At 41.8% G+C, this 16,606-nt stretch overlaps 2 protein-coding genes across 2 annotated transcripts in view; both read right to left on the bottom strand.

Annotated features, from left to right (window-relative positions):
- The window catches only part of wnk4a (WNK lysine deficient protein kinase 4a), a 28,296-nt gene extending 15,776 nt beyond the window's left edge, over nucleotides 1–12,520 (bottom strand). Inside the window, exons 1-5 of the mRNA XM_047033017.1 lie at nucleotides 12,408–12,520; nucleotides 11,571–12,193; nucleotides 1,849–2,021; nucleotides 1,474–1,694; nucleotides 652–809 (exon numbers count right to left, since the gene is read on the bottom strand). Of these exons, the coding sequence (XP_046888973.1) occupies nucleotides 652–809; nucleotides 1,474–1,694; nucleotides 1,849–2,021; nucleotides 11,571–12,188 (1,170 nt within the window). The 5' untranslated portion in view covers nucleotides 12,189–12,193; nucleotides 12,408–12,520. The remainder of the gene's footprint in view (nucleotides 1–651; nucleotides 810–1,473; nucleotides 1,695–1,848; nucleotides 2,022–11,570; nucleotides 12,194–12,407) is intronic.
- A 1,158-nt stretch (nucleotides 12,521–13,678) lies between these two features.
- On the bottom strand, nucleotides 13,679–16,402 carry vps25 (vacuolar protein sorting 25 homolog). Its single transcript, XM_047033123.1, has 6 exons — nucleotides 16,281–16,402; nucleotides 15,889–16,034; nucleotides 15,607–15,660; nucleotides 15,360–15,448; nucleotides 14,579–14,654; nucleotides 13,679–14,437 (listed from the first exon to the last, which is right to left on the bottom strand). Exons 1-6 carry the CDS (start codon nucleotides 16,367–16,369, stop codon nucleotides 14,325–14,327), a joined length of 567 nt encoding a protein of 188 aa, XP_046889079.1. The 5' UTR covers nucleotides 16,370–16,402; the 3' UTR covers nucleotides 13,679–14,324.
- Between the last annotated feature and the right edge of the window lie 204 nt (nucleotides 16,403–16,606).

A 16,606-nucleotide genomic window follows, 5' to 3' on the forward strand; every position in this document is an offset into this window, starting at 1 on the left:
GCCCTGTCACGTCATAACGTTCTGGTCGACGTTCACTGAAAGTTCTAATCGTTCAATTTGAGCGTTCTAGGGCGAGGTGGACACATCTGGGACGTGGGACTGACGCATGAGGAGCGTGTAACAGCGAACAGTAAGTAAGACACCCCTGAAAACAACATTATTACCGTCATGACGAGTCACTGGGTCGTGACGACGTGTGTCAAAAGCAAACAATGAAAACAACGTTTGCTTTCGCGATGAAAGCAAACGATGAAAAGGTTTGCTTTCGCGATGAAAGCAAACGATGAATAACAAACAACTCTAGGGTAACGACTGACTAACGATAGCCAAACGCGTGCTACGTTAGTCAAACGTTATGGTGTGACGGGGCCTTATCATCTGAACCACGTGAAATTGTAGTCAAAATGATGTATTTGCTACACTGTGTCTGATGAAAGTACACCACCGTTCCTGAGCACTAACCCTTGAAGCACTTACGTGAACCTCTAATGGACTAGGTGGAGTTTTAATCACGTACAGCTTTCCTTCCACGTCAAAATCTAGCCTCTGGACGCCTATCCAGGTGGCCCTCAGCTTCTTCCTCATCGCATGATAGGAAGGAAAACACATGCTGACCATTACACGAAACCCAGGAAACGGGAGAGCACTCACGCTGGTGACCTTGCGGTAGATCTGGGCTGCGTTTTGGCACTCGGAGTAGGGGTACTCTGAGGTGGCCATCTCCAGGATGCACATGCCGAAGGCGTAGACGTCCACCGCCTCGTCGTACTTCTCCTCGTACATCTCCGGGGCCATAAACTCTGGCGTCCCTGTCACACAAACACCGGGGAGGGGACAGTCAGAGCCACGCACACATGACACTGGGGAACGCAACTCAAGTCACACATCTAATGGCAATTCATTGCCGTAGCATCGGTATGAATGGGGTCTTTGGTGCGCTCAGTTAGATATAGGTTTGTCTCAGTGCCCATGTATTGCCAGTCTGTGGAAGCCTAGGAGAAGTAAAAACAATTTTCAACCATAAAGCCATGGGTTCATCTCCATGTCTGTCTTCTACGCCCGACACAAGTGCCTTCGTCTCACCCCTCCGCTTTCCACTTCAGTGTTCATCATTTGATCGGATAAAAGAGGGAGACAGCACTCTGGAATATACTGGAATATGTGCATCATACATCATATATCGAGGCTTGTTTCCTCTGGAAGCTTGCTGGCCCTGTGTCCTTGTATGCCCACACCCTTGCATTCCTGATTGGCCAGTTCTGTTGACCTATAACAATGCATCTGTCGCAAATGTTGTGTTTTTCCTTCCTGTTGTTGCACTATTCACTGGATTCCACTATGGGAGTTAGCAGTGGGCAGTGACTAGGTATCCTTCATGACATGACACAACAAAAGTTATTGAAACTTACTTTCAGAGCCGTCAAGGAAAGTACTGACACAACCATAACTAGATGACAAATGAAGGTCACCTACCAATGACACTTTTTGCAAAGGAGGCACTTTTGAGCGTGGCCAGGCCCAGGTCCCCTATCTTGACTGAGCCGGTGGGGCCAGTGATAAAGATATTGTCGCACTTCAGGTCCCTGTGAATGATAGGAGGGGTACGCGTGTGCAGGAAGTGGAGGCCTTTAAGGATCTGATGACTCCAGCGCTGGAGCAGTTTCAGCTTCATCTCCTTGAATCTCTTCAGGTACCTGGAAGCAAAAGGACATGACGATGACATGACGAAACCTGTGACGTGTTTTTCGGTGTGTCAAAGTTAGCCCTCTATTTGTTCAAACTGCAGATATGGTTCGCGGGCAATACAGGACGAGGGCAGCTGACTCACGCCTGACGACAACAACTCACGTTTTGAGGGTGCCCGAGGTCATGAGCTCGGTGACCAGGAGGATACACTTGTGTCCCTTCACCGAGGACTTCCAGGAGTCGTAGAAGCGGACGATGTTGGGGTGCTGCAAGCCTTTCAGCATCTCCACCTCCTCACTGAAGCGCTGCCGCTCCACTTTGGTCAGCTTGAGGGTCTGCGGGGACGAATAAACACGCCGTCAAACGTGCTGCCCAAACCAATGGAAACGTGAGCAAACGCAGCGTTTGTTCAAGTGTTTCAGCAAATAGTAATAGGGAAATGAGCTTCTCGATTTAATTTCTTTGTTTATGTATCGTTTCTTCCCTAACAGAAGGAAACCACAGGGTCATCTCTGCGACCCAACGTTACATAATCACATTTTTCCGTGGAGTGGAGCTGTGACTTGACACCTTCATAAAGGAGGTTTCCGAAAGCTGTGTGAAATCGAACTACCGGTGCACACAGCAATTACGTTGGGTGGACAAAGCCATTTCTGTGCTGCGTGCAGCATGAATGTCTCGATTTATCCTCAGTCTCAGTAGCCTGGTGTGTTGTAGGTGGTGGGTGGAAAAGTCCCGAGAGACCTACTAACCATGAATCCTGCATTGAGGTCTTTCTGGGGGAAAAAAGCACTGTGGATGTGTTTACAATTGGCTGACCACTACTCCTTCCCCTTTCTCCTGCTTTGCCCCTAGGCCATGTCAACAAGGGGTGGGGAGTGGGTGGGTGTGTGTGTGTGTGTGGGGGGGAGTGAGAGATCAATTACAAAAGAGGCTTCACCCATATGTCATTTTGCATTACGGCAATAGGAAGTCTTTGAACGTCAGCTCTGGATAAATAACAATGCTGCTTCTATCTGATGTGGTGCATCCACAGACCTGTGCTTCACAAGTCTTTCCCTCGAGCTACATGAGATAAAACACTGCAATAACATGCTGCTCTGTGACCATAACAGATAGCTGCACAGGCTATTAAATAAAAGTTGTGTTCGTGTGTGTGTGTGTTTTGAGGCATGTCCCTCATCAGAGCCCCCTGTGAGGGCCCAGCCCTCCTGATAGAGGATCTGACAGAGCTGGGTATGAGCAGGCCGTTAGCAGCACAGCGGTCGACGACAGGACACGCTTCTGGCAGGGCTCTCGTCCTTCCTGTTTCAAATGGTTTCACCTGCTGAATTAACCTCAGAGATCCCAGCGCCACACGGCTACCCAGCTACCCAGCTCCCTCACATGTTACATGAGAGGTTGTGTGAACGTACTGTGCAGAGAACTGACCTGTACACATGACTGGACCAGTAAAAGTGAGAATAGAATGTGAGGCTCCCAAAAGCTGTCCCCAAAGTGTGGCTGATATAGGCTAACTAAGGTTGACCATTTCAAGTCTGCATTATATAAAGCGCTACTGTTGGGTAATTCATTCAGGAATGCAAAAAAGGGCTGATTTGAGAATTATTAACATAGTATGTTGACAAATATCCAACATTACAATTGCTTTCTTGTGATACTTTTGTGTCAATTCTTTCTGAGGGTGATTTAATGTATCTAACCATATACATTTAAGTTGTGGCTCAATTCTGTGATGATTTTTAAGTACATGAACAGATGGGACATTCTTAATAAACCTTTTCTACTCATCTTTACTGTAGACTGGCAAAGTCATCACTGGTTAATGATCACATGCAGCATGTTATTTTAGTAATGCACAACCTTAGCCAGTGTCACTTTCGTGTAGCCTCTGGAATTTCCTTGGGAAAGATTACAGCATTGAAAGAGAATCTCCACGGTCTTGTTTGCCATTCCAGTACGTGTTTAAACAAACCTTAACTCATTTAACAGAGACAAATAGTTAGCAAAACCCTTTGGACAATAAATAAAAACGTTTCCTCCTTTCCTCCACTCCTGAATGCAAGTAACACCAAACAAGCATATAGCACATTTCCCAATTGAACGTTTTGTTGCACCACTTCCCTGTAAATGTGTCTGTTTTGACATGGTAGAGGACTTCATTCGTTCCTGCACATCACCCTCACCTATTTTTAGGCATTGGAAGGTTAGGGGTTCTGCAAAGCCTATCTGAATTATATTGGGCCCAGTGCCACAGATGAGGAGTTGCATAAGCAGTGTTGAGGGTAGGGGCGCTGATATTAAGTACTGCCTGTCAGCAACCCTATTATGACAACAGGGAGACGGACAAGGCGTGCTGGATTACATTTACACTGAACAAGCCACGTGGCTTTGCTTTGGGTGAGTTCTGTAACCCTTATGCCGCCAGCTCCATGTAGCAAGCAGACAAAAACATTTCTGTTACACTTTTGTTATGATCCTTATTGTGGAAGTGGTGAAAATAGAGATATCGAGCCTGGGGTAAGAGAGAACATTATTCCCAAATCATGCACTGACCTAGTGCTTAATAAGGTTAAAACAATTAATTGATTTGTTTATCGGTCAACAATGATGTGATTAGTGGGGAGAGAAGAAGGAAGAATCACCATGTCTGTGGAAAAGAGCAGAGTATGACAGTGGGTTAGTGGGGGTTAAATCTAGCTCTATCTGAAACAGTGATGTTGAGGATGGCTGATGTAAAGATTTGGGTTAAAAACAGGAAAAAAGCAGTTTGACCTCAGGTTCCGTGCCTCTTATGCCAGTTCAGGCTGAGTTCAGATCAGGTAGTGAAAGTCTCCAAACATACACTTAGTAAACATATGCAGCAGAACACACACACACACAGTACAAAAACACACATATACACTTACACACAGCAGAGCATTCAGGCTCTGAGTTCAGAACTAAGGCATTAGTGTGCCCATTCCAAGAAAAACCTAACTTGGACTCTAAACATGGTAGCGTGTAGACGTTAGCCATTCATCTAATAAGGAACCCCCAGTGAAGCCACCCTCTCAGCCTGCTAGCATTCTGACCGATGCCTGGCGCCTATGTCATTAACTGCACCAGTAGTTAACTTTGTAATTTCACTACACCTTTGACTTACATTTTATGAAAGAACATCTTAATCTTTTTGGGGAAAATTCTTTGCATGACAGCATGTGTGGATTCCTGGTTGTCCTTGGAACTGAATTGAGTTGTTTCTAAAAATGAAAGACATGTATCAGCTCCACTCTTTCCCAGAGCCATGCCCCTAGAGACACGGCTATTTCTGCTCTATCTTTTCATTCTGCAGCAACACTGATTGTACGGTGTCACGTGGATCATGTCGAAATTGTATGCAAAACGCAACAGCGCAAAAAGTGGTTTCGAAAAATGCACCTGTCATTTTATCCAAGCTGGTTAACTTAGACATTCTTTGTTTCACATTGCAAAGTAAAGTATACTGTGATGTAGCAATCTATTCTCTGTAAGAGTATTTCAAGAAACTGATAATGCTGACCACCCTTCAGACAGCAGGTCAGACCTAAGGTTATGTCTGGCAGGACGTGACATTCTGCCTCTCATCAAGGTCCGATAACACATACAAGTGAAGAAGTCCCACAAGTTAAATCCATCGGATTTATCCCCAGAAGACAGCAGGTTTCCATCACAAACAGTCATGCATTTTATGAGTCGACACAGTGCATGTTTGTGCTGCAGCACTCAGAACAGAGAAGGCTCAAGACGCACTTGTTCCGGGAGTACAATGGTACTTAGGAATGGTTTGCTGAACCCAACGCTAGTTTCCTCAAGGATCACAATGACTCTTGCTTAGACTGTTGCTCTTGTTGGTTAGTGGTAGCTGGTTTAAACTGTTGTATTCTATTTTAGTTAATCCTATTTTTTATTGCTTTCCTACAGGTACACCTGCACTTAGAGACTAATGTTGTGTAATTTAACTTGTTTAACTACATGCTCTTATGGTTTCTTCCCTCTAGCACTTTTTTTTTTGGTTGTTCACAATATGTACTTCTTGTTTTTGACTACCCGCAATGCTGTGGGGCTATCTTGTTGTTATTATCAGTGACCTATGCACTTTGTAAAGCTCTCTCTTGGAAGTCGCTTTGGATAAAAGCGTCTGCTAAATGAATAAATGTAAATGTAAATGTAAATGTAGAACAGGTATCAATGTTAAAGGAAAGTACGTACTGGCTTGTTTTCCCAAAGTTTGAGAGAATAGTGGAAATAACAAAGCACAAAAACAAGGTTTTAGGATGCTGAGAATACCGACAGCCAGCAGAGGCTTTGTTCAAAAAGAATAGGTTGCGGTTCAGAAATAAATGATGTGTGGTCCAAATCAAACTTAATTAACCCCAACTTAAATATAACATTAATTCATTAAGTGCATTTCAGGCTCAAAAAGTGAGTTTTGTCTCCAGCTTTCCTGTACTGAGGAGTGCTACTCAAAGTTCTGAATTCTGATATGAGTCAATACTTGGCAGAACGAGAGGAACATTTCAGCAAATAAACTATTTTACCACCCTAATATCCATTGTGTGCGACTTCTGGTTGGTAAAATATTTCCACTTGCCTGAATAGCACATTTGATGAAGCAAATGTGTCACAAACAAGTAGTGTGTCAGTAATATGTAATGTGTCATAGTATAAGGTGTACAGCGCGCTGCCAACGAACACTTAACACGTTGTCATGTTTCTTTGGCGGTAATGTGAGTTTTAAAGGGCTCTACAGGCCTGTACTGGCCAAGTACACATACACACAAGTTATTTTTTCAAATGCAGTTTATTTCTGTCCGTACTCTATAATGGAGAATCATTCTTAAACCAATTTAGTAACATTATGTAATGCACCAGCATTCCTCAGAATGTGATCATTTGATGATCATGTCATCATCATTATCAATTCATTTGAAAACATGCTTCAACACAGCCTTTAGTCAGACCCCAAAGTAATAGTTATTTAGGATTTCCAAAGAGCAATGCAAACAGAAGCCTTCCTGTGCATCAGGGTAATAAGGACTAATTAGAATGACCAACTCTCTTCTTGGAAATCAATCTACATGTCTTATCTGCAGCCCATACTGATTCAGACAAACATGTCTCGGGAGCTACAATATGCACTACTCAACAACAATCTTCAAGGTCTTTGTCAATGTCCCTCTAATCTTCTGCACTACACTGGCTGCCTGTGCCATTTTGGCCTGGTTTTAAGATTATCCTCTTGACTTTTCAAGCAGTGCATGATCAGATCCTTTCAACGAGGCACACGTCATTTCAGACCCAGAGCGGGGCTCTGTTGTCAGGGAGTTGGTGTAAACAGCTTGAGAGTGGAGCATTCTCTGGTCATGCTCCTCTGTTGAAGAGCTAATGGTTCTGTCCGGCGAGGGGAACCAACATTGAAAGATAGTCAACTTTGTATACCTAACACGTTTAAAGGTCTTTTGAAAAAAAAATTAACACTGTTAAGCAACACATACACGTTATATAAAGATGTCAGGCCATATCTGGGACAAACGTCATTTAAGCCACACCAAAGAGCAGTATATGGCTGGGTTTACATGGATACTTAAAGCCTGTTTACAGTCCCAACACCTTTGCTTCCCCTACAATATAACCAATGGTTCTGGATGGATCAGTTCTGCCAAAACACACATTGTAAATTAATTCGAATTCCACGCATGACCAATGGAAGAATGGACACAGGATTAGATGTATTACATTTACATTTACATTTAGTCATTTAGCAGACGCTCTTATCCAGAGCGACTTACAGTAAGTACAGGGACATTCCCCCCGAGGCAAGTAGGGTGAAGTGCCTTGCCCAAGGACACAACGTTAGATAACATAACTTGCAAAGTGGTCATTTGAAATGAATAAAATAACTAAACATTGCTTTCCAGAGCTCTCAAACATGAACTAAGACACCATACAAAAAAAAAATCCAGTTTCATTTGAAAATTAGCAGTATTAATCTCTCAATAAAATGTAAGTGGCTGAAAGACACTACTCTAATACAATTATAGGCTGGAAGCCAATGGAATGAGTCCTGGCCTGTTTAGTAAAACCTCCCACAAAACGTTTTTATACAGTTTCCTGTAATGGAAGTGAGTCTTGGGACATAACTATGCCAATGGAACATTGTGTAAAGTATGATACTGTAGCTCAATACTTGCCACTGGCAGATGGAGATTTCTGAGCTGTTATTTCCATTAATGAATGCATCCTGCTCTGTGTGGTTGTGCTGGCATGAATGAGGCTCTATCTTCAAGGGAGAAGCATTACACCAACATGTGGGATTAGATCTGTAAGTTCACAGCATGGTTTCTCCATTTTCTTGTTCTATTAAACAGAACTGGAAAACTTAGCATTCAAGACTACATCATGAATCATTCAAAAATGCTTTAATGGGATATGAACTATGATTTACTTTTCACAATTGATTAGTTGTCATAATTAAACAATGTATGCCATGAGAAGAGGGGTTTTCCAATTAGCAGCAGCAATGAAACAGCAAATACTTGTTCAATCGAATAAATTGTTTTACAAAAATATAAACCAATAGCATATATCTTTATGAATAAATGCTTAAAATATATTGCCCAAAAGGTCTGAGTCACTAAATATTCTACTACAGAGCAAGTGAGCATGTCGGCTCACGCATCCTAACCCTCTCGACCGCTTAAAAGGAACAAATAACAAACAAGGTGGCCCCACATTATCATGACATGCTGACATCTGCTGTGTGGCCTATCACTGAGAGCCCCTACACTTTCCCCTGAGAGAGAATGCATCCATGAGGCTGTGGCTGATAAGCTTGGTCCAGCAGGAGTGTGGGCTTTCAGAAGACAACCAGTGTGGATGTTGGCAGCACAGAAACCACTATGAGAACTGTAGCTTGTGTTTGGACTCTGAGGTTAGTCAAAGATTATGGGATGTTGGTGCCAACTTTAGACTGATATCTTGGTTTTAACTATGTCTAATGTTAAAAGGCTTTAGGAAACTGACATCTTTGGGCCCCTCCCCAACAATGTATTTGAACCCTCAACTATTGAGTCCAGCACAGGTGACGTAAGCCATTCTCCTCATTGCTCAACACACTCATTTGCGTCAATTGAAATAAAACCATTTAATGGGACACACATCCATGTTAACCACGTTTATTTGCAATCAAGTATTAATTAAAACCCACTTTAAAAAAAAACAGACCTGCCTGTTTTTCTAAAGCATAACAAATGAGCTGGTGTGCTGGTTCCAGATAAAGGTGCAACAGGAGAGCATTGCTGTTACCATTATCAATTTGTAATGAAGGTTACAGGGGTGGAACTCTACTCTAAAATTAAAATAATTCAACAGTGTGCTATTCAAGCCCATGTTTTTAAAAAGAAAATTGCATCTGAATAACTGTTATTATTATTATTAAAAGGCACACTGCAGTTTAAAACATGCGAAAGTTAGATAACTTATTTGAACCACTTCAACTTCTTTGTTACTACTGTCAACAAAATGAACAATTTACAATATATAAGCTATAGAGTATTTTAATAACTGTGTAGCATCCAAACACACCCTTTGTAACTTATGTTGCAATTTACTGGTTAACCATTTCCTGAAGCAATGAAAGGGGATCATCCCGGAAGTCCTTCATTATTAACAACACACAATTCCTCACATACTCACTTCACAATAGCATAATCTAGTCTACTTGTAGCGGAAAGCTGTCTCCCTCATCCTCCCCCCAATGCAATTTCCTCCAACAGAACAGTGTTTCCAAACACAAACCCTTGACATTTTGTTCTGTAGGCAATTGGTGTTTGTCAGTATAACCTCATAGATTACACTTTCAAATGTCTTATTTCTGCTCTGGATGAAATGTGGTATTTCTTTGTGAGTTAAAGAACAAGGCCATGGCCTGGAACAAGGTGCAGGCTGGGTCGCAATGCAACATGGGAAGTCCCCAACATTAGAACACAACCGACCTTCCTGGCTAGTGCCACATTAAAGACGTTTTGGAAATAGCCCCGCAAGATCTACACAAGTCTGGGTGACCAGCTGCCATTTCAATCCTCCTCACGTTCTGTGCATTGGTTCTTAACAGCCTCCAGATTACAGCTCGGGTCCTATAATACATAGTTAATTGGGATTTAGCCTTCTCTGTCTGGATTTGTAATGATGCTGCATCAATGGACTTTAGTTGCCTATTATCGGCTTCATACTATTAAGCTACGAGGAGCTACATTTGCAACAACAACAAAATTAATCATAACTTACTGATGACCTGAAGTAAGATAAAAACCTGACAGTCTTTAACATCAGCCTGACTGAGTTTGAAGTCAGTAACCACATCAACCACTTTTTAAGCTCATTAAAGGGCGATTAGGAGACTTAAAGCCCATGAAACCAGTGACAGAAAGCCAAGGAGGGGGTAGCAGCACTCTGGCCTTCTAACCTAGATATAGGCCTGTTAGTACTTAAGCAGGAATCGATTAAAACCCTTTAGAGCTCATCACGGAACCAGGTAAACCGTGTGTGTGGGCTAGAATGACCGGGGTTAGTACAGTGACTGGGCTTAATACAGTGGTCAATGTGACATCAGGGGCTCTCAGAGCCTTAGAGAACCAGAGTTTCTGTCCTCCCCGACGGTTCACCTGTCGTGGATCGACAGCTGGAGGCCAGTGTCACACCTGCTGCTAGAGCTTGGGGGTAGATTCACTTCTCCCAGGTAGTCCTTTCTCTTCTGCTGGGGTTCTCAGGAAGACACACATACACTACTTAGATCTGAGGGTGATCTTTGATTGTGTGGTGCAACACAGAGGATGGCTGCTATACCCTGGCTGGTTAACAACAGCTAGATCAGAGGAGAATAAAATATTACGATATTATCGTCCAAAAAGGTGGACATTTTCCTTTGGCAGCCATAGCAATAGTTTAAGGCTTCTGCAAGTCATCGTTGCAGGCACTGTCCATGGGACGTGGTGCCAAAGGGAATCTACTGTCCTCTCAGTTTTAATCCCAGAGTTTTCAGTGTCACCTATGGCATGTAGTAGTTACTCGAATGTGACATCATACAAGTTCATTAAGTGCTCACTAAGTCCCTCAAAGACTATGGTCCTAGACCTTTGTATACTGTATAATTCTTGCTTATCATTATAGTATAGTTTAGTTTACTCAACTTCAAGTTGAGTTAACATCAATTGGAGGAGTTGCCTTTAATTTCTTGGTTAACAGTTAACAACCACTGGTTGAAGGTGAAAGAGTATATAGGGCACACAGACTAACTCTTGGTCACAGACAAAATGACCCCACACACTGGACCTTACACAATCCATGTCAAGGTCAAAAAGAGTAAGGACAGCCAACTTCACAAGACTGTGACTAAACCCAGAGGTCGATAGGTATAGGTGTAAGTTTAATCAGGCTTAGAAATTCAAACACACTGAGCTCGACTGAATAAGCCTTCTCTTGACTGACGGTTTTGTACTTGGTTGACTGCCATTGAGAACAAGCCACAGCTGTTGAGATACTATTGTTATCAAGGATCAAATGATCAAACTCACAATAATCCACATGCAGAGGTTTCCACTTTTAGGCAGTCAACACACTTATTGCTATCAGAAGTAACCTTAGAACCACTTCCAAAAGATAGCAATGGTCTGATCCTGGATATTTACAGAGGATCAACAATAAAAACATTGCATTCATCTGTTTGATTTGTTTGACCTTTGCCTACTCAACATTTGATCTGAGAAAATTAAGTGTGCGTGGAGGACACACGGTGTACAGTACAGTACGATTAGGCCCATTTGTGTGAGAATAAATACAAGCTGACCGAAAGGCAGCGAACTCACCTGTAGCTCGCACCATGCCACCTCCACGGTCGTTTCTGTATCCAGTCCTTTGTAAACAGTCTTGAACGACCCTCTCCCAATCTCGATGTTGAATTTCAGATATCTTCCATCAGGGGAAGTTGCCACAGCTTTCGTCTCAATGTCCTCTTTCTCCTCCTGTTCCCATTTGCTTTCAAATGGAATGCGTGACAACACTTTGTGCTGCTTAGTTTGAACCTGTTCATTTTCGGAGTCCGAGCTGGCATCCTGTGTGTTTGGGACAGTGCCCCACTTCTGTGTTGGAGAAGTTGGTTCTGCATCTTGGGTGCATGGGGACGTGTTGGTGCTCGAGCCAGGGCTCGAGACGGGAGATGGAGACGACGGAGAGTAGGTTTTCTCCTCCTCAACAGATAAACTCAAAATATTCTCAGCAGACCACGATAAAGCCTTTGAAATTGCTCCATTGTAAAGCTGTGTGTCAATACCCATATTAATCTTATGAAGTCCATAGGAGTTTCTTCTTGCACTCAAAGTATTGGTCCGCAACATAGATGGGACATGAGGAGATAAGCAGTCATCGTCCATAGGAAGACCTGGAAAGCCGCGTCCAGCTATTTCCACTTCTGCGTTTGACATCATGTAGTCTGTTTAGTATTGGATTGGAAAATCAAAATGTATTAAATTAAAACGCGTTCACAACTTTGATTGCCATGCTTTGACATGCCTCGTAGCTGTTGTGTTCAAACGGAACTGGCATTAATAGGCGCACAAATTGCATTATTAAATACAACAACAAAAAATAGCACTTTATGCCACAAACGCGAATGTACAGAAAGTATAGCCTTTTTCAGCTTTTACCTCAAAAAGTGTTCAAATTCCTATAAAGCATAGTGCTGCTGCAGTAGTACTTGTGCACGTTCCTCGAACTAGGTGGTCAGTATGAAAGTCGCCAGCGATAGCCTCTAGTGGGCAGAGGCAAATAGTACATAATAGACTGCATTCTGCGGGTGCGCTCATTTACTTCGTGCTTCTAACTCCGCCCCACACTCCCTACTGTAGGTTACAACTGATTTGAAAATAACTAGATTGTTTTAAGTATGTTTTTCCATGCCTGATCTGCTATAGTCTAAATGATAGAGTAGAAAAAAGTAACAGAACATTTCCCCTCTAAGGATTGATTGCCCATCAACTCTTAACATGGTGTTGTATAGTGTAGATAGGTAAGTAATTTGTGTTCTTTAGTAGCCATAATAATGTGCTTAACCAATGAAACAAAACTGTGGAAATAATCCATCAGGAGGGATAATGTCACAGGGACACAACACAATTTCCCAGAAAAACATTAACTAGATATTTCCCATGCTCTATCATTATTCAGTTCGGCACAATCTGAAATGTATGAATTGGCAAAAACAAGTGAAATGCCAGTGTTTTTATGAAAATTCTACATTTGTGTTCATGTTTTGTAATATATCAGTCCTTATGCAATGCTATAATTGAAGAGGGCAGTGCATGCTCTAGGTACGTAGCGTTACACATTCTTGTGCAGAGGTCAAGGCAGCAAAGTGGAGACCTCTAGAGGGCACTTTTCTCCCACAAGCTGACGCAGAATGCCTGTTATCTCCAAGGCCACAGTCAGCCCCACCTGTCACCAAAACACACTCACTGCCAGTTATCAGCTGGCTGCACCAGCCCTGAAAGATGTGCCACATGTTTAGTGTGTAAACTATCAGCTCATCATACCACATGATTAGTTAGTAAACTAGCTCATTATCCAGGTTGGCGTATGAACCTTGTTCGCCCAGCTGCTTACTGTAACTAGGTCACACACCATTATCCCAAATAGCATGCCTGGGGATTCTAAGAAAAGAGGCACTACTACTGCTGCCACTGATTATCTCTCCTACTGTCTTTCCATTACCCACCATACATTGACTTAACTGTCTGAATAGAACTGAGGCATTTACACAAGACTGCAATGTGTCCAAGTGACTACAACTGCATTATGTTGGTTAACAGCATACAACTGAAAAACACAATTGTAAGTAAACACAATTGGGAGTAAACTTTTTCCAAATGGACTCAAACTGCATAAAGGCTGTTCAAGTACTCAAAAGGAAAAGACAAAATAGGTAGCAAATTTCTCTCCCTGTTTATTTTTGTTTTCACTGGTAAAAAAAGGAGGTTGAATACAGAGACAGAATGCCAGGAGTGTCACAGGTACTGTAAGAAGAGGTCCACCACCTGCACTATTACAGTTTAACTAAACCATGATTTCTCTTTAAGAAGCATTTCAAACCCACACAGTGTCTCTAGGATGTCATTTCTGAGGTTTCTTTGGGATTTCAAGTGGTAAAGAGGAACACCCATACAGCAGAGAGGTATGCACACTACATGTTATCAGGTGGACTTGTTAATTCAGAGAAAATAATAAAACATAGTCATATGTACAAAACAGAAAGTATATCAAGTCAAAGTTAAGGATTGAGGGAAAGGTATTTCTCAAAGAAAACCTAGAAAGAATGGATATGAATCCCTTGAATGATGGGCATCAGATGCCTAAAGCAAACTTTTACTTATTAGGTATAAGATGGAATTGGTTCCCTTCTAATAAGAAAAGGCTCAACATTTGGGTAAACCAAACAAGGCAACTTTCTAACCAGACAATGACTACAACCAAACACTTTGCTGGATGCTGAGGTGCCAGAGACAAACTGAAACAGCAGACGGTTACAGGTCTCCAAGCTTTAGCCAACATTTCACTCCATTAGTCTCTCAGAAGAACTTGACTCCCTTCCCGTCATCGATAGTGATGATCTCTGCCTTGCCGTCTGTCTGCAGGGCCTGCAGCGACCGCAGAAGCATCCACTCTTCTAGACCATGGAACTCTGAGGAACGATAATGACACGTATTAAGAAAGAAGGGGCGTGCAAATGCCTTTGTCTGTTGATACTCCAAACACAAGACAGCCGGTGCCCTATACCTTCCGTTTACTATACACATCCACACAATGTTCGAAGTTTCCATACCTTCGCTTTCCGTATCCTCGCCGTTGCACAGCTCGTAGAGTGTAAACACTGAGTTGACCATGCCGCTTTTAGAGACCTGGTCAAATGGAATGAGACGGTGAAAGGTTCTCGTTGTGTCATCAATGCTTTAACAGAGGAACCGATGCTACAGAGAAGTACACATTAATTACAATAATTATACTTACATTACATTTACATTTATGCATTTAGCAGTCGCTTCCAAGAGAGAGCTTTACAAAAGAGCATAGGTCACTGATCATAACAACGAGGTAGCCCCAAACATTGCAAGCAGCCAAAACATGGAGCATACATTGTGAAACCAAATAAGTGCCAAAGGGAAGAACCATAAGAGCATGCAGTTAAACAAGTTACAAATAACGAAAGTGGGAAACATACATATTAGATTATATATGTTTTATTTCTACAGCTGAAAAGCCGAAACGATGTTGAGTTCCTGATCCTACCCGCAATGTTCGGGGCTATCTCGTTGTTATGATCAGTGACCTATGCACTTTTGTAAAGCTCTCTCTTGGAAGTCGCTTTGGATAAAAGCGTCTGCTAAATGAATAAATGTAATTTGTAATTTGACTGTGTGTATGCTGTACTATTTTCACAATTAGGATGAAAACATTATATATCTTGCTAAGTCAACCACATTGATAGACAAAATGAGTAAACGCATGTTTATAACTAGTTGTCACTAATCATATAAGAGACTGCAGTACAGAAAAAGTAGAAAATCCTGCAGTATTCAAAGTAGGGAGATATAAGGTACACTCACCCACTGGTATATCAGCTTGCCCCATTCCTCTGGTCGCCTCCACATGACTAGACACCGGGTCTTATTCTTGTCCAACCATTCCAGGTTGCCTGTAGATACAAGTTCAACATAATGGCAATGTTGTTGTGAAGGCAATCACAACTATATATATATATTTGCATTGCATGTATTACACGTATATTTATACACATACAAAAAAAATGCAAGACCTGCGCCTGATAAAATTATATTTAATAAGTCTTGTTACCTTTTTTTCTCAATTCCTCAAATATAACTTGAATGGCTTCCGTTGACAATTTTCCTAAATAACCAGTTAAGGTAAAATGCTGATAAAAAAATATACAAATACTGTTCATAATTTACACTTTATTTATGGTCAAAAATAAGTTTCATGCATGTTAGTAACTTGTCTGACAAAGAAGTACGACTGAGTTTGACTACTTGATGATAGCTTCCCTTGTACAAAGACTCTGGAAAGCTAAGAAAGTCAAGTTATTGAACATTCAGGTAACTATAGCAATAAGGATACTTTCTATTTTCTTGTTGTTGAACACGGGGCTCTCCTGGGCTTCCATGACGTCCAATGTATAGACCTTGTGATGGCGGCAATAGGACAGTGCAAGGGAACACCATGCCGCAAGTTGTTTCTGTCTTGTGTCAACATTGGGCTGTAACCTGTCAACACATTTTTAAGTATCTACAGTAATATGGAGCTTTGGAAATTTGTAAAGTTTATTAGCAAGAGGCTTAGATAGGACTAGTTAGCTCCTAGACATCAATTTCCTTAGCGGGACAGTTAGCTAGCTAGCAATCAAACCAACTTGTAAGTAGATTGTTATAAACTATTTCAGCATACTGTATGAAAACGTTAAGTACTTTAAGTACAGTAGCATTTGTAGTTGTGAAAAAGCCATGACTTACGTAAAAAACGGTGGGAAATTATATTGCCAGGGCCACTCAAAACTCATTGCAAAATTGTTGACAGCTGACGGTATCCGGAAGTACAACATCCAAATAGTTCCCCCAATCCTATGCGCTGTGAAAGTGTCCACTCTGCAAAAAATATGATTACTGTCCTTTTCCGATGGGAATACATTTAGGATCTAGTTTGATGTCTTAAAGAGTGGATTGAGCAACGTGTGTGTTTGTTGGCGAAGACCGAGGCAAGAATTGTCCCTGTCATAGTGTTTTTAAATAAGTCTAATTGAATTTATTGCATTAAATTAAAGCCTTTGTAATTATCTAGG

The sequence above is a fragment of the Hypomesus transpacificus genome, chromosome 13 (assembly GCF_021917145.1).
Source record: "Hypomesus transpacificus isolate Combined female chromosome 13, fHypTra1, whole genome shotgun sequence".
In the NCBI taxonomy this organism is placed as follows: domain Eukaryota; kingdom Metazoa; phylum Chordata; class Actinopteri; order Osmeriformes; family Osmeridae; genus Hypomesus; species Hypomesus transpacificus.

Bases quoted from the DNA above. Each gene is read 5' to 3' on its own strand.
- vps25 (XM_047033123.1), bottom strand. From the start codon at position 16,369: ATGTTGTACTTCCGGATACCGTCAGCTGTCAACAATTTTGCAATGAGT. The intron at 16,035-16,280 runs GTAAGTCATGGC...ATGTGTTGACAG, and splicing joins AATTTCCCACCGTTTTTTAC to GTTACAGCCCAATGTTGACA. The intron at 14,655-15,359 runs GTGAGTGTACCT...CCATTTGACCAG, and splicing joins GCAAGCTGATATACCAGTGG to GTCTCTAAAAGCGGCATGGT.